The sequence below is a fragment of the Homalodisca vitripennis genome, unplaced genomic scaffold (genome assembly GCF_021130785.1).
Source record: "Homalodisca vitripennis isolate AUS2020 unplaced genomic scaffold, UT_GWSS_2.1 ScUCBcl_8106;HRSCAF=16075, whole genome shotgun sequence".
NCBI classification, from domain to species: Eukaryota; Metazoa; Arthropoda; class Insecta; order Hemiptera; family Cicadellidae; genus Homalodisca; species Homalodisca vitripennis.
The window spans coordinates 1-22,990 of NW_025784225.1; the positions used below are offsets into that span (position 1 = coordinate 1).

The following is a 22,990-nucleotide window of genomic DNA, read 5'->3' on the forward strand; positions in this document are numbered from 1 at the left end:
ATAACATACAAAATAAAGTTTTTTTAATCTTTTCCTTCAGAATACAGAACCAATGTATCATTTCTTCCAAATTCATTAAGTGGAGTGATTAAAAAGTAGTTATTGCTACCACTTCAGATTTTTTTATAGTTTAGAGCTTCACTTAATGTGGATTAAAAAAGAAGCTAGAACTACCCCCTGTAGTTGTATCTTAACTTTTTCTAGAATAGAAGTTTGTAACTTCACTTTTGGTGTGATTAAAGTATAGTTACATCTACCTACCTATAGATATATCTCCATTATTTTGGAGTCTGTAGATAGGCACACTTCACTTTTATGTCTTGCGTGACTTTTAATGGCGATGTTTATGCAAGTACGGGAAAGAAGAGTGTACGGTGAAAGAAGAGTATTGACTAAGTGCAAGGAGCTGATGCGGTTTGAAAGTGAGAATATAGACTTTTTTAGCAGAACAATTTCTACCGCCTAGTGACGAAACTCGGGGGGAAAGCACTCACTCCAAGACAACGATTGGAGATTTTTTCTTCGTTATACAGCTGATCCGGGGTTTCAAAGTGGTGTAGCAGAAGATATTGGGAGTGGACCGTTCGACAGTTTGTAAGAACATTAATTATGTGATGAACTGTATTTTGGAAAAACGCAGACAACTGGATACATTTTCCTTCTACAGTACAAGAAATAAATAATGCAAAGTTGATGTGGCAAAGAAATTTTGATTTACCAACTGTTGTAGGTGCATTAGATTGCACGCATATCGAAATAAAAAAAACCATCAATGTTCGGTGATGAGTATATAAACCGGAAGGGTTACCCCAGCATCAACGTGCAAGCAACATGTGACAGTCAAGGAAAAGGTTCACTAGCGTTGCTGCAGAGTGGCCAGGATCAGTGCACGATTCTAGAATATGGAGAAGGAGTCCTGTTCGGGATATTATTTTCTCGTTATGACACGGTGGCTGCTGCTGCGTGTTTACTTGGTGACTCTGGCTATGGTATTTCTCCTTGGTTAATCACCCCGTTCAAACCTCCTCAAACCGATATTCAGCGTCGATTTTAATCGTGTTCATGCAAAGGAAAGGGTGGTGATAGAAAGGGTGTTCGGACAGTTAAAGAAGAGATTCCCGATACTTGGCAACTGTGTTAGATTGTCTCTAAGACAGAGTACCAAAAGTAATTGTCACCTGTACTGTGCTGCACAATGTAGCTAAACACCTCAGAGATCCTTTAAATTTTGAAGACGAACGCGAATGAAGATGGGTGTAACGAGGATGAAGGAGGCGAAGAAGTGTTCGAAAACCAAGCAACAAAAACAACGTGGCGAACAGAAGCGGAATGAAATGCTGGGTTTTTATTTAAATGTAAGTAAAATTGTACAAAAAATAAAAATTGTTAAAAAGTAAAGAGACTTTTTTGAAAAACCTAGATTAAAATACAACCATACAAATACAAATAAAACCATAGGCCTAGTACAAATGTGCAGGGCCTTTGACATAAACCCACAGCTCAATGAACACTGTTGGCAGGCATGCAACATAACGTACGTGGTGCATTCATGCCATGTAAGCTATAAATCTTTTTTTTTTTTTTTTTTTTTTTTTTTTTTTTTTTTTTTTGTAGGATAAGGGATAGTTTATTATTGGGTAACTGGAGTTGGGTTTAACTAACCGCTAAGTTACATATTAAACATCAGATTAAATGAATAGTCATCAGTTTGAGTTTCTTTCTCAACTGTTCCTCCTTTCAACTTTTGTAACTCCAATTTTTTCTTTTTCAATTTGAATTTTCTGTAATTCTAAACTGTTGCAAGAGAACTAAGTCTCTGTAGTTGCGGCGTATTCAAATCTTTTGTTTCATCACCTGTTTCGTATGCCAATAGTTTTTTGTTTGCGGGCCTTGTATACGAGTTGTCAGCTTGAGTTCTCAACTTTTTCTCAGGTTCCAGATTCATGAGGTTGGGTAGTTTATTGCGATTTGCGGCTGCAGCTAAGTTTTTCCACTCGTCACTGCTGTCATTTCTTGTCGCTTCTACTGAGGTTGACTGACATGCTCCAGCTGCAAAAACTGCCTGGTACTTTTGTAAAAACTGGGTTTTTCAGCCTCACCCAATAATGCCAAAAAGCATTTTTTCCCACTCACGTTTAGTTTAATTTTTTTATTTCCTGTAGCTTTCACATCAGATTTCTTTTTTATTTTTGTTTTCATATTTTGGAGCATTTTGTTCATTTGAGTAGCATTTACTTCATTTCCTGTAGTTTTGGGAATACGTAGAACACAAGGTTTCCCACGCTTTCTTCTTTTCTAATAAAGACTTTGGGAACCCTTGACTTTTCCAACAACACAGTATTTTCTGATAATATTTTTACAAATAGCTCCCCTATCCGCAACCAATTTCCTTATTCAACGTCTTCCTTCATCTTCAGATGATGTCATGATACCTATAAACACAGGATAAGCAAGAGAACACGAGTGGTAACAGGAACACACGACTCAGAACGGCACGTGAGTTGTCTGTATGGCCTGCGCCGCACTTCACCGCTGCAGACTGGAAGAGTGCGGAGTGGGGGAAACAAGTCTGAACATGAAAAGTAGCTGCATCTACACTAGAGTTGTATCTACCCGTAGTTGTATCTCCAATTTTTATAGAAATAGGGTAGTTGCAACTACGGAGTGTTAGCGCGTGTTTTTTTATTCACTCCAGTTTGAGATAAAGCTATCACTACACTGTAGTGTCTACTATGAAGTTGCTTACGTTTTAAAATCACTTCACTCATTAGTTTTTGAGACTCAAATATACAAGGTTTGCCCGATAGGTAGCCAACTTACCTTTGCTGACCGATTGTTACCCTAACAACCGTGGAATTGGAAGTGGAACCCCTTCCGAGATAGCTGGCAGACAATCAGTCTGGAATTAAAGTGCTTCTGTTTTTTGTTTTTTATATTACATTTCACCACAATTAAGAAAATATGTCAAAACCGTGTATACATATGGCCTTTGTAATTTACACTTATCAGTATTTGTTTGCCATAACTGTTGGCTTGGTTGCCCCAATTGATTGAAAATGTTATGTATAAGAGAAAGTATATATACATACATCTTCAATGTTTTTATATACTTTCTTGAGAAAGTATATATACATACGTTAGATCTGAGAAGCCTACTTCTGTCAAAAGACAACTAAAATGATTTTAATATCAGTCTTCACATTTATAGAAAAATGTTGGATAGTAATTTTGTCTTGTCTTTGATATTTGCATTGCAGTACGGACAAAACTAGTGTTTTATATAGTTTATATGTAAGTATTTGCTAAAATCTATATTTCATTATGACAGGAAATAAGTTATTTGCCTCTCTACACACCACATTTATAAATACAGTATCTCTGGATTTGAATGGCGTGATGATTCAGCAAGTAGAGATAACATTGATTTCCGAATGAGTAATCGCTACTTTTGTGATAGTGAGTATTTTAAATGTAGTAACTAAGATTGAAAGGATCGGACATTATTGACGCAACATGTCAGCCACTTTACCCAACAGTTTTTTTGCTATAGATATTTAATATATCAAATAATTTATTATCTTGGTAATATAAAAAGTAATAATTGTCTGCTTTTTCACTCAATTCATTTAATTCTTTTCTTAGGACATTCACTCCAAAACATCAGTACTTGGGACATAATCTTGCCTATTACACCCTTCTTTGGATTCTCTCTTGCATACTTTCCTTGCTTCTTCAACAATCTTTATCAAAGGAGATGTCAGATTCTGGTGGCCAGTAACTATAACTCCTGGGTTCTTGTTTCATGTCCATCAGTAAACATTCCAACTCTTCTTTGAACTTACTAATAGAAACCAATTATTTAATTTTTGAGCATTGGATGTTGTTTTAGAGTTTAGATAGCTCTTCTCTTAGGCCAACCAATTAAGTTCCAAGAAGAAGTTCTCCTATTTTGTGGAAACCATACACAGCTGTGTTGTAGTATTGACATCCGATCTGAAAAATCATTATCATATTTTCCCTTATTGTAATCAATAATTATTAACAATTTCAATATTTGTGAATCGCAAACTTTTTTTTGGCTTAAGCACAACATACTCAGTTCTAATGAAATGTGAAAAACATGTTTCCAGGTTCTGATTAACAGAACAGCTGATGCATCTGCAATAGCTGGAGAACAAAAGCACATAAAAAAATATTTGTACAGCCAACCAAGAAAAGTTTTCTACTATGAAGTGAAGTGTGTATTTGGCCCTGACAGTAAAATTTAATAATTAAATTTTCACATATAAATAGTAGTGTTGGGTTCTTTTATAAAAAAATATAATTACATAATAATGACAAATTAAACCAAATCATAGTTAATCGTGAATGAGAGAGAGATGAAGAGAGACAATCCAACTCAAGAGAAATATATTGCTCTCTCTTATTGAGAAGAAAATGTTGTTTCTCTACCACTGAAACGAATTTATAGAGAGTTCAAAATATTACTTGTTTAAAGAGATATTTGGACATAATCTCTATAACAGGCTTTGTAAATTACAAATAATATGTGACTTTAAAATTTCATTACTTAACCATGACATAATATAATTTGCGTTTTAACCTAATTTTTATTTACAAATTAATAACGAGTAATAAAGTTATGTTAGTTAATATGGAAATACATCATTGCAAACAGCAAGGCATCACAATACAGCTGCTTTTGAGGCTGTTTAAGTCAGTATTCCGCAACCCTGTTCTGACAGGACTGACGATGTTGAGTTGTGGTTCTGTTTCTATTAAATGACAACTAAATAAAGATTAATCTAAGCCCCCTTGAAGGTAATAAAAACTTAATGTTAAACATACATGTGTTTTTTGTTTAACTATTGCTGCACGTTTTTATAGAAAACAAAATAAAAACAACATATACTTAATTTATAAACAAACACTCCAATAATTATGAAATTTTATTTTTGTGAAGCCTTCCGTGTTCAAAATAAAATTTCATAATTATTGGAGTCTTTGTTTATAAATTAAGTATTTTATTCCAATAAGAAGAAGCTGGTAGAATTAGAATGTAAAAACAACATAGGTTTAAATAATGTTTAAATGGTTTTAACAATGTTTTATTTCAGATATCAGAGGAGAAAGCGAATCATTGACGATAAATGCTTTCAGTGTCAGTGAACTGATTGAAAGAATGGATACAACGAGATTGGCAGTATCTGCGACAAGTTTTGTTGTCGGAGTGGTGGCAGCGCTGCTGGTGAGGGTAGGGCTGCGAGGAGGGTTTGTGAAGGCATTGACTACAGGAAGCTCATGGAGGGATATGAAAATGGTAATGGTGGTGCGCTCAGACCTGGCGATTGGCAGAAACAACAAGGCTGCAGCTCAATGTGCTCATGCTGCCATCAACTGTTACAAGAGAGCACTGACTGATGCACCAAAAGATCTGCGCCGTTGGGAGACCCAGGGCCAAACCAAGGTTGGTTCATTTGTTAATTGGTTGATTTGTAGTTGGAAGTGCCGATGGCCGGAGCACTCCATGATGGACTTTGGATCTGTGCTAGAGACAGTCCAAATCCTGTCTGTGACTGTAGAACTTTTTATTAGTACCAATCGACCTTATACTGTATCTACTCTCCTCCTTATTTGGTTTGATAACATCATCAAACTAACCTGTGGTCCATGAAAACAGGAAGAGTAAGGTTTGAAAGGGGATTGGCATCTCCTATTTAAAAAAAAGGACACGATGACACAAGGTCACCAACTTAGTCTAATTAATGGTAAGAATGATAATATAGTACTATAATATGAAGCAGAATAACTTTTTCTGCATATTTGTCTGTCTGACTTGAAATTTTTCATTGTGTAGTGGCACACCTGATCTTAAAATGTTCACTTCGTAATATTGTCATGTCTTACTTACATTGTAACCAGTAGAGATAAAGAACTGTTGACTATAGATTTCCTTTAAGCAACGTACGAAAGGATCAATATCAAACAAAGCAGGAAAAGGACTGCTTGGAAAGTAAACAATGATTTAAAAAAATTCAAAGTAGGTGATCCGTATTTCCCAGCTGTTGGAGAATTTTTAATCTCCTGGGACATTCATTCTCCCTTTGGTGAACGTGACCTGACTCCCGGCATCTTAAGATTTTAATAAATAAACAAACCTAAATTGTGTTTCATCCATAAAAAACCTTTAATTCAGCGTTTGAAAATTCGTTCTATCACCATTTGTACCTGCTCTTTTCAGAATAATACAAAACCTTATACTAACAATGTTTTGAAATTTTAACAAACCATCGTATTGGTTAGGGTAAACCTTTTGAGGTAAGGTTTGTGATATTATATTCTGCTAATAGAGACCTTTAATTTGATATGCTACTCGACCTATGCTCCCATTAAAAATGTTGTCTGACTCATTATGGGGCCGTCTCCCTGGGAGCGTAGTGATCTACTGAATATGTGTAAGTTTTTCATGAGTAGTAACAACATTTGAAGTTTTAGTAGATCTATTTGTTAAAATAATATTAAGCTGTCCCAGGACTTAATGGATACCCTGTATAAGTGACACCACCATGGAGTTGTCTGTATTGATAATGTAGCCAGGACTGAACTTTTTAAGTTATTACAGGTGTAATGGTCATATATAGACATTTGTTTACACCAATATAGTTAAAATGAGAAATTCATATAAATTTATGTTTTAAAACATATCTAAAGGGAATAGGATAGAGACTTCTTTAATGGAGGGAAATTATGATATATGGTCCGGTTGTACATTTCCCTTACATTTGTCGAAAAGTAAACATTAACAGCAACTAGAATCCAAAATGCAAAGATGCTCAATGGTTTATGTTATAGAATTTCAATGGTTTTTTAAATTAACTTAAATGGGTAACAAATTTTTCTTCTTGAATCTAATAATGGAACTAGGGTTTGGAGAAATACAAATGGCGTGGAAATGTTTTGAAACATCATAAATGAAGTCTAAAGTAAAAGTGTATTCTTTTTGAATCTGGAAAATATCTTTAGTTTCTAGATGATATAGTTACCCAGCGTCAACAAAATTTAAAAAAAGGGTGGACAATATTCTGGAAACATGTTTCTGTACATAAAACATGATGATATGGTGGTAATTAATTGCTAAAAACTATAAATTCAACAATGTTCCCAGTAGTCCATTAAATGACAAACTTTGACAAATTTTGTTTGTCTATGAAATAATTTTGCTTACAAACAAGATTTAAATTTTACACTTTACAAAGCATTTCTGTAGCCTAATGTGAACATAAAAGGGCTGAAAGTACCAATTTGAAACAAAATATAAATAGAATTGTACCATATTTTGTGAAGGCTTAGTGACTATTTAAAAAGGGATTGGATTTTGTATTTCATGTTTGTGCAAACTACACAATGTTAAAAAAAGTCATAACAGTGATATTCATTTTAGCTTTTATAAAACCTTGGTATTACCATGTTTAGTTTTCCTCTAAGGAGGCAGAGTATACAGTATAGTATTCCTATAATGCATTAGCTGTAGAAGATTAGTAACACTAAAGAACTTTTTTTTGTGAGTAGTGAAATGCTAGTTGGCTGATATCTAGTCTGTGATTTTAAATAATGTAATAGCTTTAAATATTCAGTTATCTAAGAATTATTGATATGAGGGAACCAATCATTAACTAACAATATATTCTTGACACTAGAGGTAAAAAAAAGGATCTGGTGACATCCTAAGTTTGGATTTGATGCTTAGCCAATTAAGCTGGAAAACTTGCTCAACCAATCAGTGAAAAAATAAATCTGAGCTTTAAAGAAATACATTGTGTTTGGATGTCCTTTCATTTTAAGTTATTTTTTAATATTGTAATGGAACCAAATCATAGTTTTTATTTGATTTTTTTTAATATTTTAAAATTTATTTAAACAGTCCTTAATGGAATAACATCCATATATATTGATGTAGCCTCAAAAATGTGTTTATTCTGTCAAAACTATGTAAGTATTGTGGATTTTATACTATTAAAGGTAACAATTAGTCTGTGTTTTAAAATCACTTTTTCAAAATTAAATACTTGTTGTTTAGAAGGGTGAAAAATCTTTTTTTAGTTGAATTCTTCAAAGACAATTTCTTCAAAATCAATTTTTTGATTCATTATTAATTATATAAAAAAAAAATAATATATATATATATATATCGTATGGGGATTATTAATTTAATTTAAGGTATAATAAACGTTATTATTGTTCATATTCAGTTGATTATATTATATTAAATTTATTAGGCATTCCCTGCAAATTATATATATATATATATATATATATATATATATATAATATATATATATATATTTACAGAAACAGGTTATTCTCTTCCAACAAATAAACCACAGTATATTGGTTCAAAACATCTATACATTTATCTAAGTACACTTCTTCAGATAAATATAACTTGTATAAAATATTTACATAAATTATGACATAAAATATAGGTAAGAACTCAAACAAGACAAACAAACATTACAAATAAATGCAAGTATATCAGCAGCTGATGGGTCCTGATGACATGACGTGTGTGAATAAGTAGACGAAAAATAAATTTATCTTAAATTAAGACCCCCTTGGATGTCTTGTTTGAAGTACCAATTGGTGTGCCAGTTTCACTTTATTTTTTTGTTCAATTTCAATTTATTAAGGCTTTTGTTTGAATTTTCAGGGATCTATTTATGCATTTTGATGGTACACAACAATTTTCTATATGATTTTGTTTATAGCGTGACTGGCTAAAGGTTTTTCTATATCGCTATGGACAATGTCAAATTGATGGCCAGTTACTCGTATGCGTAAAGGATTCGATGTCTGGCCGACCTACTGTTTTTCACAAAATTTACAGTCAAATTGGTAATAAGATTTAATTATATATATAAAATAAGCATATATATATAATATATATATATATATATATATATATATATATATATATATACAAATACAAATACAATAATAATAAATAATATGTTATGTGTTTAATATGTTGGCATACGTGTGTGTGTGTGTGGTGTGTGTGTGTGTGTGTGTGTGTGTGTGTGTGTGTGAAGCATTTTAAAAATTTTTACTGAATACTTGAATGTGTCCCTCTTAGCGAAGAAGGTGACATAAAAAGGGAACAATCTGTTTCAAAATTAATATTTATTTGCAAATCGTTGACTGTTTCAAATTGTTCTGTGGTGGTAATTTATTTTGTTTGTCATGGTTTTTTTGGGATTTAGGTCACTGTCTTACCAGGGAGGTTTTCCAAACTCTGAGAAAAGGATCATATTCCTATCAGAACATTTTAAAAAAAGAATAGAAAAACCTACATTTTGTGTCTTGTGAAGTTGATCAATCGGAAGTAATGGAGAGATCTAATCCACACCAGATGAGGCTACTGAAGTTGTGTGAAGTGACCTCAAAAGAAAATAATAGGATATAGCCAGGTAGACTGTCACCAAGGACATGATTATACTGCTGCACTGTACTAATATATAATGGGAGTGTAGACTCTGCAATAAGTCTGAAGAGACTGCAAAACACATAATACTGGACTGTGAGAGACTGGGAGCAAGGAGAAGGGCTCTTTTCGATGATAAACAACCAGGCGACGAACCAGATGCTAGTATCTGGGAAAAGCTTCTTAGCCTAATTAAGGGCACAAAGATAGGCTTACCCCTCTAACATCAAAGGTGCACATTAATAAGCTCAGGTTGACGTGTGAGGATCTGTGGAATCCACCCCCAATACCCCAACGCTAAAAAAAAAAAAAAAATATATATAATATATATGAATTCTGTCAATTCTGTCCTGGCTTCAGGTGGTGGTAAAGGGTATCCGGGGAGGCGGAGCTAATGGAGGTGGCAGAGAATGCTCAAGCTGAGGGGCTGGTTGCAGTGGTCATCCACGACTCGGACTCTGCCATAGTACTGGGTATTGGCCCAGGACCTACCGCTCTTGTGGACAAAGTTGCTGGCCACCTCAGGCTCTATTAGATAATAAATTTATGAATTGCAATAAAACATTATTACACATTGGTGTCATTCATGCAATAACTGTCTTTCTTGTTTTGTCCCTTGTCTTTCTGATGAAATGCTAGAGTAGTCTATTGTGGAAAAGACAATGCTTTGGGGGTTGACAGAGAATCTTTGCAAAGACTTGTGAAGGGTTTTTTTTGGGTGCCAGTTCACGGTACATGAAATTTTTAGCCATACAGGATAAGACTATTCAAATGGATCTCTTATATTGTAGAATATAAGAAAAAAAGGTTAAATGCACACAAACCTTCGGGTTAGCTTAGGAAGCTTCACATTTGGCCCATAGTGGACTACGTCAGATAGCAACTCCTATTGGAACCAATTTTTACTATTTTAAATTTCTATGTAGAAGTAGAAAAGAGTTTCACAACAAACTCCATCCCTCTAATAAATTTGAAAGTTGTATATAGATGGACACACAGATAGAAATCTCCTTTCAACAACTGGTGGGAGAGAATCCGTTAAACGCTGACCTAATGAAACTTAGTATTGGCTAATTTTAAAGATATAAATACATTTTAAGGACTAAACCATAGATACATTATTGGAACATACCCTTGTAAAATTTTCTGTACACAAGTAGACATAAACTGAGTTAAACTTGTCTATAAAACCTACTGGAACAGTTCCTTGTAAATTTTCTGTACACAAGTAGACATAAACTGAGTTTCACTTGTCTATAAAACCTACTGGAACAATCCCTTGTAAATTTTCTGTACACAAGTAGACATAAACTGAGTTCCCTTGTGTCTGCAATACCTACTGGAACATTCCCTTGTAAATCTTCCTGTACACAAATTGAGTTTCACTTGTGTCTACAAAATCATGCAAATAAGTTAAAATGCACTATACAGTGACAAACTTATTGATTTCCAGGCAGAAGAAGATATTCCCACTGTTTACGGCCATCTTAGGCAAATAACAAACAACAGGTAATGAGCACTTATGTTAAGTAGTAAATTGATGACATAGCAGCAATTCTGAGCTTTTTCAAATTTGAGACCTAGGTCCCAGTTCAGTCCAACTTATTTAACGTCATTACATGTATTATGAAGTGAATGAAATAAAACTATATGATTAACCTTCACGATGTACCTCTGTTTACTAACTTGTTTATTCTGTTTTTTTCTCATTGCCAAACATGGTTATCCGTAAGACCATTGTAACCACACTTACTTTTGACAGACAGAAATCAAGACTCCCAATGGGCTTATGTTTAACCCATTTTCAGTACCATTATTATGTTAGTAATGAAGAGTTTTATAGTAACCCAAATTTCAACCATCTAAGTGACCATGTTTGACAGTTAAAGCGTGTACAGGCAGCAGACCAATGTATTATACTCATTAAGTGGAGTGATTAAAAAAGTAGTTATTGCTACCACTTCAGTATTTTATAGTTAGAGCTTCACTTAATGTGATTAAAAAGAAGCTAGAACTACCCCCTGTAGTTGTATCTTAACTTTTCTAGAATAGAAGTTGTAACTTCACTTTTGGTGTGATTAAAGTATAGTTACATCTACCTACCTATAGATTATATCTCCATTATTTTGGAGTCTGTAGATAGGCACACTTCACTTTTATGTCTTGCGTGACTTTTAATGGCGATGTTTATGCAAGTACGGGAAAGAAGAGTGTACGGTGAAAGAAGAGTATTGACTAAGTGCAAGGAGCTGATGCGGTTTGAAAGTGAGAATATAGACTTTTTAGCAGAACAATTTCTAACCGCCTAGTGACGAAACTCGGGGGAAAGCACTCACTCCAAGACAGACAACGATTGGAGATTTTTCTTCGTTATACAGCTGATCCGGGGTTTCAAAGTGGTGTAGCAGAAGATATTGGAGTGGACCCGTTCGACCAGTTTGTAAGAACATTAATTATGTGATGAACTGTATTTTGGAAAACGCAGACAACTGGATACATTTTCCTTCTACAGTACAAGAAATAAATAATGCAAAGTTGATGTGGCAAAGAAATTTTGATTTACCAACTGTTGTAGGTGCATTAGATTGCACGCATATCGAAATAAAAAAACCATCAATGTTCGGTGATGAGTATATAAACCGGAAGGGTTACCCCAGCATCAACGTGCAAGCAACATGTGACAGTCAAGAAAGGTTCACGTAGCGTTGCTGCAGAGTGGCCAGGATCAGTGCACGATTCTAGAATATGGAGAAGGAGTCCTGTTCGGGATATTATTTCTCGTTATGACGGTGCTGCGTGTTTACTTGGTGACTCTGGCTAATGGTATTTTCTCCTTGGTTAATTCACCCCCGTTCAAAACCTCCTCAAACCGATATTCAGCGTCGATTTAATCGTGTTCATGCAAAGGAAAAGGGTGGTGATAGAAAGGGTGTTTCGGACAGTTAAAGAAGAGATTCCCGATACTTGGCAACTGTGTTAGATTGTCTCTAGACAGAGTACCAAAAGTAATTGTCACCTGTACTGTGCTGCACAATGTAGCTTAAACACCTCAGAGATCCTTTAAATTTTGAAGACGACGCGAATGAAGATGGGTGTAACGAGGATGAAGGAGGTGAAGAAGTGTTTCGAAAACCAAGCAACAAAACAACGTGGCGAACAGAAGCGGAATGAAATGCTGGGTTTTATTTAAATGTAAGTAAATTGTACAAAAAATAAAATTGTTTAAAAAGTAAAGAGACTTTTTTGAAAACCTAGATTAAAATACAACCATACAAAATACAAATAAAACCATAGGCCTAGTACAAATGTGCAGGGCCTTTTGAACATAACCCACAGCTCAATGAACACTGTTGGCAGGGCATGCACATAACGTACGTGGTGCATTCATGCCATGTAAGCTATAAATCTTTTTTTTTTTTTTTTTTTTTTTTTTTTTTTTTTTGTAGGATAAGGATAGTTTATTATTGGGTAACTGGAGTTGGGTTTAACTAACCGCTAAGTTACATAATAAAACATCAAGATTAAATGAATAGTCATCAGTTTGAGTTTCTTTCTCAACTGTTCCTCCTTTCAACTTTTGTAACTCAATTTTTTTCTTTTTCAATTTGAATTTTCTGTAATTCTAACTGTTGCAAGAGAACAAGTCTCTGTAGTTGCGGCGTATTCAAATCTTTTGTTTCACCTGTTTTCGTATGCCAATAGTTTTTTGTTTGCGGGCCTTGTATACGAGTTGTCAGCTTGATGTTTCTCAACTTTTTCTCAGGTTCAGATTCATGAGGTTGGGTAGTTATTGCGATTAGCGGCTGCAGCTAAGTTTTTCCACTCGTCACTGCTGTCATTTCTTGTCGCTTCTACTGAGGTTGACTGACATGCTCCAGCTGCAAAACTGCCTGGTACTTTTGTAAAAACTGGGTTTTTCAGCCTCACCCAATAATGCCAAAAGCATTTTTTCCCACTCACGTAGTTTAATTTTTTTATTTCCTGTAGCTTTCACATCAGATTTCTTTTTTATTTTTGTTTTCATATTTTGGAGCATTTTGTTCATTTGAGTAGCATTTACTTCATTTCCTGTAGTTTGGGGAATACGTAGAACACAAGGTTTCCCACGCTTTCTTCTTTTCTAATAAGACTTTGGGAACCCTTGACTTTTCCAACAACACAGTATTTTCTGATAATATTTTTACAAATAGCTCCCTATCCGCAACCAATTTCTTATCAACGTCTCCTTCATCTTCAGATGATGTCATGATACCTATAAACCAGGATAAGGAAGAGAACACGAGTGGTAACAGGAAACACGACTCAGAACGGCACGTGAGTTGTCTGTATGGCCTGCGCCGCACTTCACCGCTGCAGACTGGAAGAGTGCGGAGTGGGGGAAACAAGTCTGAACATGAAAAGTAGCTGCATCTACACTAGAGTTGTATCTACCCGGTAGTTTGTATCTCCAATTTTTATAGAATAGGGTAGTTGCAACTACGGAGTGTTAGCGCGTGTTTTATCACTCCAGTTTGAGATAAAGCTATCACTAACACTGTAGTGTCTACTATGAAGTTGCTACGTTTTTAATCACTTCACTCATTAGTTTGAGACTCAATATACAAGGTTTGCCCGATAGGTAGCCAACTTACCTTTGCTGACCGATTGTTACCCTAACAACCGTGGAATTGGAAGTGGAACCCTTCCGAGATAGCTGGCAGACAATCAGTCTGGAATTAAAGTGCTCTGTTTTTGTTTTTTTATTACATTTCACCACAATTAAGAAAATATGTCAAACCGTGTATACATATGGCCTTTGTAATTTACACTTATCAGTATTTGTTTGCCATAACTGTTGGCTTGGTTGCCCAATTGATTGAAAATGTATGTATAAGAGAAAGTTATATATACATACATCTTCAATGTTTTTATATACTTTCTTGAGAAAGTATATATACATACGTTAGATCTGAGAAGCCTACTTCTGTCAAAAGACAACTAAAATGATTTTAATATCAGTCTTCACATTTATAGAAAATGTTGGATAGTAATTTTGTCTTGTCTTTGATATTTGCATTGCAGTACGGACAAAACTAGTGTTTTATATAGTTATATGTAGTATTTGCTAAAATCTATATTCATATGACAGAAATAAGTTATTTGCCTCTACACCACATTTATAAATACAGTATCTCTGGATTGAATGGCGTGATGATTCAGCAAGTAGAGATAACATTGATTTCCGAATGAGTAATCCCGCTACTTTTGTGATAGTGAGTATTTTAAATGTAGTAACTAAGATTGAAAGATCGGACATTATTGACGCAACATGTCCAGCCACTTTACCCAACAGTTTTTTGCTATAGATATTAATTATATCAAATAATTTATTATCTGGTAAATATAAAAAGTAATATTGTCTGCTTTTTCACTCAATTCATTTAATTCTTTCTTAGGACATTCACTCCAAAACATCAGTTACTTGGGACATAATCTTGCCTATTACACCCTTCTTTGGATTCTCTCTTGCATACTTTCCTTGCTTCTTCAACAATCTTTATCAAAGGAGATGTCAGATTCTGGTGGCCAGTAACTATAACTCCTGGGTTCTTGTTTCATGTCCATCAGTAAACATTCCAACTCTTCTTTGAAACTTACTAATAGAAAACCAATTATTTAATTTTTGAGCATTGGATGTTGTTTTAAGAGTTTAGATAGCTCTTCTCTTAGGCCAACCAATTAAGTTCCAAGAAGAAGTTCTCCTATTTTGTGGAAACATACACAGCTGTGTTGTAGTATTACATCCGATCTGAAAAATCATTATCATATTTTCCCTTATTGTAATCAATAATTATTAACAATTTCAATATTTGTGAATCGGCAAACTTTTTTTGGCTTAAGCACAACATACTCAGTTCTATGAAATGTGAAAAAACATGTTTCCAGGTTCTGATTAACAGAACAGCTGATGCATCTGCAATAGCTGGAGAACAAAAGCACATAAAAAATATTTGTACAGCCAACCAAGAAAAGTTTTCTACTAATGAAGTGAAGTGTGTATTTGGCCTGACAGTAAAATTTAATAATTAAATTTTCACATATAAATAGTAGTGTTTGGGTTCTTTATAAAAAAATATAATTACATAATAATGACAAATAAACCAAATCATAGTTAAATCGTGAATGAGAGAGATGAAGAGAGACAATCCAACTCAAGAGAAAATATATTGCTCTCTTATTGAGAAGAAATGTTGTTTCTCTACCACTGAAACGAATTTATAGAGAGTTCAAAATTTACTTGTTTAAGAGATATTTGGACATAATCTCTATAAACAGGCTTTGTAAAATTACAAATAAATATGTGACTTTAAAATTTCATTACTTAACCATGACATAATATAATTTGCGTTTTAACCTAATTTTTATTTACAAATTAATAACGAGTAATAAAGTTATGTTAGTTAATATGGAAATACATCATTGCAAACAGCAGGCATCACAATACAGCTGCTTTTGAGGCTGTTTAAGTCAGTATCCGCAACCCTGTTCTGACAGACTGACGATGTTGAGTTGTGGTTTCTGTTTCTATTTAAATGACAACTAAATAAAGATTAATCTAAGGCCCCCTTGAAGGTAATAAAAACTTAATGTTAAACATACATGTGTTTTTGTTTACTATTGCTGCACGTTTTATAGAAAACAAAATAAAAACAACATATACTTAATTTATAAACAAACACTCCAATAATTATGAAATTTTATTTTTGTGAAGCCTTCCGTGTTCAAAATAAAATTTCATAATTATTGGAGTCTTTCTTTATAAATTAAGTATTTTATTCCAATAAGAAGAAGCTGGTAGAATGGTAAAACAACATAGGTTTAATAATGTTTAAATGGTTTTACAATGTTTTATTTCAGATATCAGAGGAGAAAGCGAATCATTGACGATAAATGCTTTCAGTGTCAGTGAACTGATTGAAAAGAATGGATACAACGAGATTGGCAGTATCTGCGACAAGTTTTGTTGTCGGAGTGGTGGCAGCGCTGCTGGTGAGGGTAGGGCTGCGAGGAGGGTTTGTGAAGGCATTGACTACAGGAAGCTCATGGAGGGATATGAAAATGGTAATGGTGGTGCGCTCAGACCTGGCCGATTGGCAGAAAACAAGGCTGCAGCTCAATGTGCTCATGCTGCCATCAACTGTTACAAGAGAGCACTGACTGATGCACCAAAAGATCTGCGCCGTTGGGAGACCCAGGGCCAAACCAAGGTTGGTTCATTTGTTAATTGGTTGATTTGTAGTTGGAAGTGCCGATGGCCGAGCACTCCATGATGGACTTTGGATCTGTGCTAGAGACAGTCAAATCCTGTCTGTGACTGTAGAACTTTTTATTAGTACCAATCGACCTTATACTGTATCTACTCTCCCTCCTTATTTGGTTTGATAACATCATCAAAACTAACCTGTGGTCCATGAAAACAGGAAGAAGTAAAGTTTGAAAGGGGATTGGCATCTCCTATTTAAAAAAAGGACACGATGACACAAGGTCACAACTTAGTCTAATTAATGGTAAGAATGATAATATAGTACTATAATATGGAAGCAGAATAAACTTTTTCTGCATATTTGTCTGTCTGACTTGAAATTTTTCATTGTGTAGTGGCACACCTGATCTTAAAATGTTCACTTCGTAATATTGTCATGTCTTACTTACATTGTAACCAGTAGAGATAAAAGAAACTGTGACTATAGATTTCCTTTAAGCAACGTACGAAAGGATCAATATCAAACAAAGCAGGAAAAGGACTGCTTGGAAAGTAAACAATGATTTAAAAAAATTCAAAGTAGGTGATCCGTATTTCCCAGCTGTTGGAGAATTTTTAATCTCCTGGGACATTCATTCTCCCTTTGGTGAACGTGACCTGACTTCCCGGCATCTTAAGATTTAATAATAAACAAACCTAAATTGTGTTTCATCCATAAAAACCTTTAATTCAGCGTTTGAAAATTCGTTCTATCACCATTGTACCTGCTCTTTTCAGATAATACAAAACCTTATACTAACAATGTTTTGAAATTTTAACAAACCATCGTATTGGTTAGGGTAAACCTTTTGAGGTAAGGTTTGGTGACATTATATTCTGCTAATAGAGACCTTTTAATTTTGATATGCTACTCCGACCTATGCTCCCCATTAAAAATGTTGTCTGACTCATTATGGGCCGTCTCCCTGGGAGCGTAGTGATCTACTGAATATGTGTAAGTTTTTTTCATGAGTAGTAACAACATTTGAAGTTTTAAGTAGATCTATTTGTTAAAATAATATTAAGCTGTCCCAGGACCTTAATGGATACCCTGTATAAGTGACACCACCATGGAGTTGTCTGTATTGATAATGTAGCCAGGACTGAACTTTTTAAGTATTACAGGTGTAATGGTCATATATAGACATTTGTTTACACCAATATAGTAAAATGAGAAATTCATATAAATTTATGTTTTAAAACATATCTAAAGGGAATAGGATAGAGACTTCTTTAATGGAGGGAAATTATGATATATGGTCCGGTTGTACATTTCCTTACATTTGTCGAAAAGTAAACATTAACAGCAACTAGAATCCAAAATGCAAAGATGCTCAATGGTTTATGTTATAGAATTTCAATGGTTTTAAATTAACTTAAATGGGTAACAAATTTTCTTCTTGAATCTAATAATGAACTAGGTTTGGAGAAATACAAATGGCGTGGAAATGTTTTGAAACATCATAAATGAAGTCTAAAGTAAAAGTGTATTCTTTTTGAATCTGGAAATATCTTTAGTTCTAGATGATATAGTTACCAGCGTCAACAAAATTTAAAAAAAGGGTGGACAATATTCTGGAAACATGTTTCTGTACATAAAACATGATATGGTGGTAATTAATTGCTAAAACTATAAATTCAACAATGTTCCCAGTAGTCCATTAAATGACAACTTTGACAAATTTTGTTTGTCTATGAAATAATTTTGCTTACAAACAAGATTTAAATTTTACACTTTACAAAGCATTTCTGTAGCCTAATGTGAACATAAAAGGGCTGAAAGTACCAATTTGAAACAAAATATAAATAGAATTGTACCATATTTTGTGAAGGCTTAGTGACTATTAAAAAGGGATTGGATTTTGTATTTCATGTTTGTGCAAACTACACAATGTTAAAAAAAGTCATAACAGTGATATTTCATTTTAGCTTTTATAAAACCTTGGTATTACCATTGTTTAGTTTTCCTCTAAGGAGCAGAGTATACAGTATAGTATTCCTATATGCATTAGCTGTAGAAGATTAGTAACACTAAAGAACTTTTTTTGTGAGTAGTGAAATGCTAGTTGGCTGATATCTAGTCTGTGATTTTAAATAATGTAATAGCTTTAAATATTCAGTTTATCTAAGAATTATTGATATGAGGGAACCAATCATCAACTAACAATATATTCTTGACACTAGAGGTAAAAAAAGGATCTGGTGACATCCTAATGTTTGGATTTGATGCTAGCCAATTAAGCTGGAAAACTTGCTCAACCAATCATTGAAAAAATAAATCTGAGCTTTAAAGAAATACATTGTGTTTGGATGTCCTTTCATTTTAAGTTATTTTTTAATATTGTAATGGAACCAAATCATAGTTTTATTTGATTTTTTTTAATATTTTAAAATTTATTTAAACAGTCCTTAATGGAATAACATCCATATATATTATGTAGCCTCAAAATGTGTTTATTCTGTCAAAACTATGTAAGTATTGTGGATTTTATACTATTAAAGGTAACAATTAGTCTGTGTTTAAAATCACTTTTCAAAATTAAATACTTGTTGTTTAGAAGGGTGAAAAATCTTTTTTAGTTGAATTCTTCAAAGACAATTTCTTCAAAATCAATTTTTGATTCATTATTAATTATATAAAAAAAAATATATATATATATATATATATATCGTATGGGGATTATTAATTTAATTTAAGGTATAATAACGTTATTATTGTTCATATTCATTTGATTATTATATTAAATTTATTAGGCATTCCCTGCAATTATATATATATATATATATATATATATATATATATATATATATATCTATATATATATATATATATATATATATATATTTACAGAAACAGGTTATTCTCTTCCAACAAATAAACCACAGTATATTGGTTCAAAACATCTATACATTTATCTAAGTACACTTCTTCAGATAAATATAACTTGTATAAATATTTACATAAATTATGACATAAAAAATATAGGTAAGAACTCAAACAAGACAAACAAACATTACAAATAAATGCAGTATATCAGCAGCTGATGGTCCATGACATGACGTGTGTGAATAAGTAGACGAAAAATAAATTTATCTTAAATTAAGACCCCTTGGATGTCTTGTTTTTGAAGTACCAAATTGGTGTGCAGTTTTCACTTTATTTCAATTTTCAATTTATTAAGGCTTTTGTTTGAATTTTCAGGGATCTATTTTATGCATTTGATGGTACAAGACAATTTTCTATATGATTTTGTTTATAGCGTGACTGGCTAAAGGTTTTTCTATAATCGCTATGGACAAATGTCAAATTGATGGCCAGTTACTCGTATGCGTAAAGGATTCGATGTCTGGCCGACCTACTGTTTTTCTTTTCACAAAATTTACAGTCAAATTGGTAATAAGATTTAATTATATATATAAAATAAGCATATATAAATATATATATATATATATATACAAATACAATAATAATAAATAATATGTTATGTGTTTAATATGTTGCATACGTGTGTGTGTGTGTGTGTGTGTGTGTGTGTGGTGTGTGTGTGTGTGTGTGTGTGTGTGTGTGTGTGTGTGAGTGTGTAGAAGCATTTTAAAAATTTTTACTGAATACTTGAATGTGTCCCTCTATATTGCGAAGGTGACATAAAAAGGGAACAATCTGTTTCAAATAATATTTATTTGCAAATCGTTGACTGTTTCAAATTGTTTCTGTGGTGGTGGTAATTTATTTTGTTTGTCATGGTTTTTTTGGGATTTAGGTCACTGTCTTACCAGGGAGGTTTTTTCCAAACTCTGAGAAAAGGATCATATTCCTATCAGAACATTTAAAAAAAGAATAGAAAAAACCTACATTTGTGTCTTGTGAAGTTGATCAATCGGAAGTAATGGAGAGATCTATCCACCCAGATGAGGCTACTGAAGTTGTGTGAAGTGACCTCAAAAGAAATAATAGGATATAGCAGGTAGACTGTCACCAAGACATGATTATACTGCTGCACTGTACTAATATATATGGGATCAGGTTAAGCAAGTGATTTGCCTTGATCCACTGGACACGGCCACTTCAGGAAACACCTAAACACTCTAGGTTTACGAAATGAGGACTCGGAGTGTAGACTCTGCAATAAGTCTGAAGAGACAGCAAAACACATAATACTGGACTGTGAGAGACTCTGGGAGCAAGGAGAAGGGCTCTTTTCGATGATAAACAACCAGGCGACGAACCAGATGCTAGTATCTGGGAAAAGCTTCTTAGCCTAAATTAAGGGCACAAAGATAGGCTTACCCCTCTAACAATCAAAGGGGCACATAATAAGCTCAGGTTGACGTGTGAGGATCTGTGAAATCCACCCCAATACCCCAACGCTAAAAAAAAAAAAAATATATATATATATGAATTCCTGTCAATTCTGTCTGGCTTCAGGTGGTGGTAAAGGTATCCGGGGAGGCGGAGCTAATGGAGGTGGCAGAGAATGCTCAAGCTGAGGGGCTGGTTGCAGTGGTCATCCACGACTCGGACTCTGCCATAGTACTGGGTATTGGCCCAGGACCTACCGCTCTTGTGGACAAAGTTGCTGGCCACCTCAGGCTCTATTAGATTAATAAATTTATGAATTGCAATAAAACATTATTACACATTGGTGTCATTCATGCAATAACTGTCTTTCTTGTTTTGTCCCTTGTCTTTCTGATGAAATGCTAGAGTAGTCTATTGTGAAAAGACAATGCTTTGGGGGTTGACAGAGAATCTTTGCAAAGACTTGTGAAGGGTTTTTTTGGGTGCCAGTTCACGTACATGAAATTTTAGCCATACAGGGATAAGACTATTCAAATGGATCTCTTATATTGTAGAATATAAGAAAAAAAGGTTAAATGCACACAAACCTTCGGGTTAGCTTAGGAAGCTTCACATTTGGCCCATAGTGGACTACGTCAGATAGCAACTCCTATTGGACCAATTTTTACTATTTTAAATTTCTATGTAGAAGTAGAAAAGAGTTTCACAACAAACTCCATCCCTCTAATAAATTTGAAAGTTGTATATAGATGGACACACAGATAGAAATCTCCTTTCAACAACTGGTGGGAGAGAATCCGTTAAACGCTGACCTAGATGAAACTTAGTATTGGCTAATTTTAAAGATATAAATACATTTTAAGGACTAAAACCATAGATACATTATTTGGAACATACCCTTGTAAATTTTCTGTACACAAGTAGAACATAAACTGAGTTAACTTGTCTATAAAACCTACTGGAACAGTTCCTTGTAAATTTTCTGTACACAAGTAGACATAAACTGAGTTCACTTGTCTATAAAACCTACTGGAACAATCCCTTGTAAATTTTCTGTACACAAGTAGACATAAACTGAGTTCCCTTGTGTCTGCAATACCTACTGGAACATTCCCTTGTAAATCTTCTGTACACAAATTGAGTTCACTTGTGTCTACAAAATCATGCAAATAAGTTAAAATGCACTATACAGTGACATAAACTTATTGATTTCCAGGCAGAAGAAGATATTCCCCACTGTTTACGGCCATCTTAGGCAAATACAAACACAGGTATGAGCACTTATGTTAAGTAGTAAATTGATGACAATAGCAGCAATTCTGAGCTTTTTCAAATTTGAGGACCTAGGTCCCAGTTCAGTCCAACTTATTAACGTCAGTAGTATACTTTATTTGGCCGTTGCTGGGACAGAGCAACCCGAGACCGGTTCTGGGACAAACCGTGTGAGACCGAATCTGGGACAGAATTTTTAGAGAGCGACTAAGAGTGTGAGTACGGGTAGTCAGAACCGCGCCTCGCGAATCACCACGCATGTCATCGCTGTCCCGCCACCGCAATTTTTTTAGAGAGCGACTAAGAGTGTGAGTACGGGTAGTCAGAACCGCGCCGCGCGAATCACCACGCATGTCATCGCTGTCCCCGCCACCGCCACCACGCGTTGTTACTGTAAGTGTACAAGCAATCGGCACGCGCCTCGTCAGCACCGCACCGCGCGACTGCTGAAACCGTCACCTGCCAAGCAATCGGCACGCGCCTCGTCATCACCCCGCCGCGAGACTGCTGAAACCGTCCACCACCCACCACCGCGCCGTGTGAGACAACCGCGTCTTGTTTTCTATAAGTATACAAACAATCGTTACGGCGCCTCGTCACTGTCCAGTCACCGCCCGCGCCGCGCGAGACATCGCACCTTATAAATTACTAGTTT

General features: G+C 34.3%; 2 protein-coding genes across 2 annotated transcripts; both read left to right on the forward strand.

Annotated features, from left to right (window-relative positions):
- The first annotated feature begins 5,116 nt into the window (after positions 1-5,116).
- Positions 5,117-10,016, forward strand: LOC124374371 (peptidyl-tRNA hydrolase 2, mitochondrial-like). Its single transcript, XM_046832595.1, has 2 exons — positions 5,117-5,568; positions 9,854-10,016. Exons 1-2 carry the CDS (start codon positions 5,183-5,185, stop codon positions 10,014-10,016), a joined length of 549 nt encoding a protein of 182 aa, XP_046688551.1. The 5' UTR covers positions 5,117-5,182.
- Positions 10,017-11,664: 1,648 nt separating this feature from the next.
- On the forward strand, positions 11,665-21,363 carry LOC124374372. The gene is made up of 3 exons (XM_046832596.1): positions 11,665-11,746; positions 16,379-16,728; positions 21,190-21,363. The coding sequence occupies exons 1-3, from the start codon at positions 11,665-11,667 to the stop codon at positions 21,361-21,363; spliced, it is 606 nt and encodes a 201-aa protein (XP_046688552.1).
- The last annotated feature ends 1,627 nt before the right edge of the window (positions 21,364-22,990 follow it).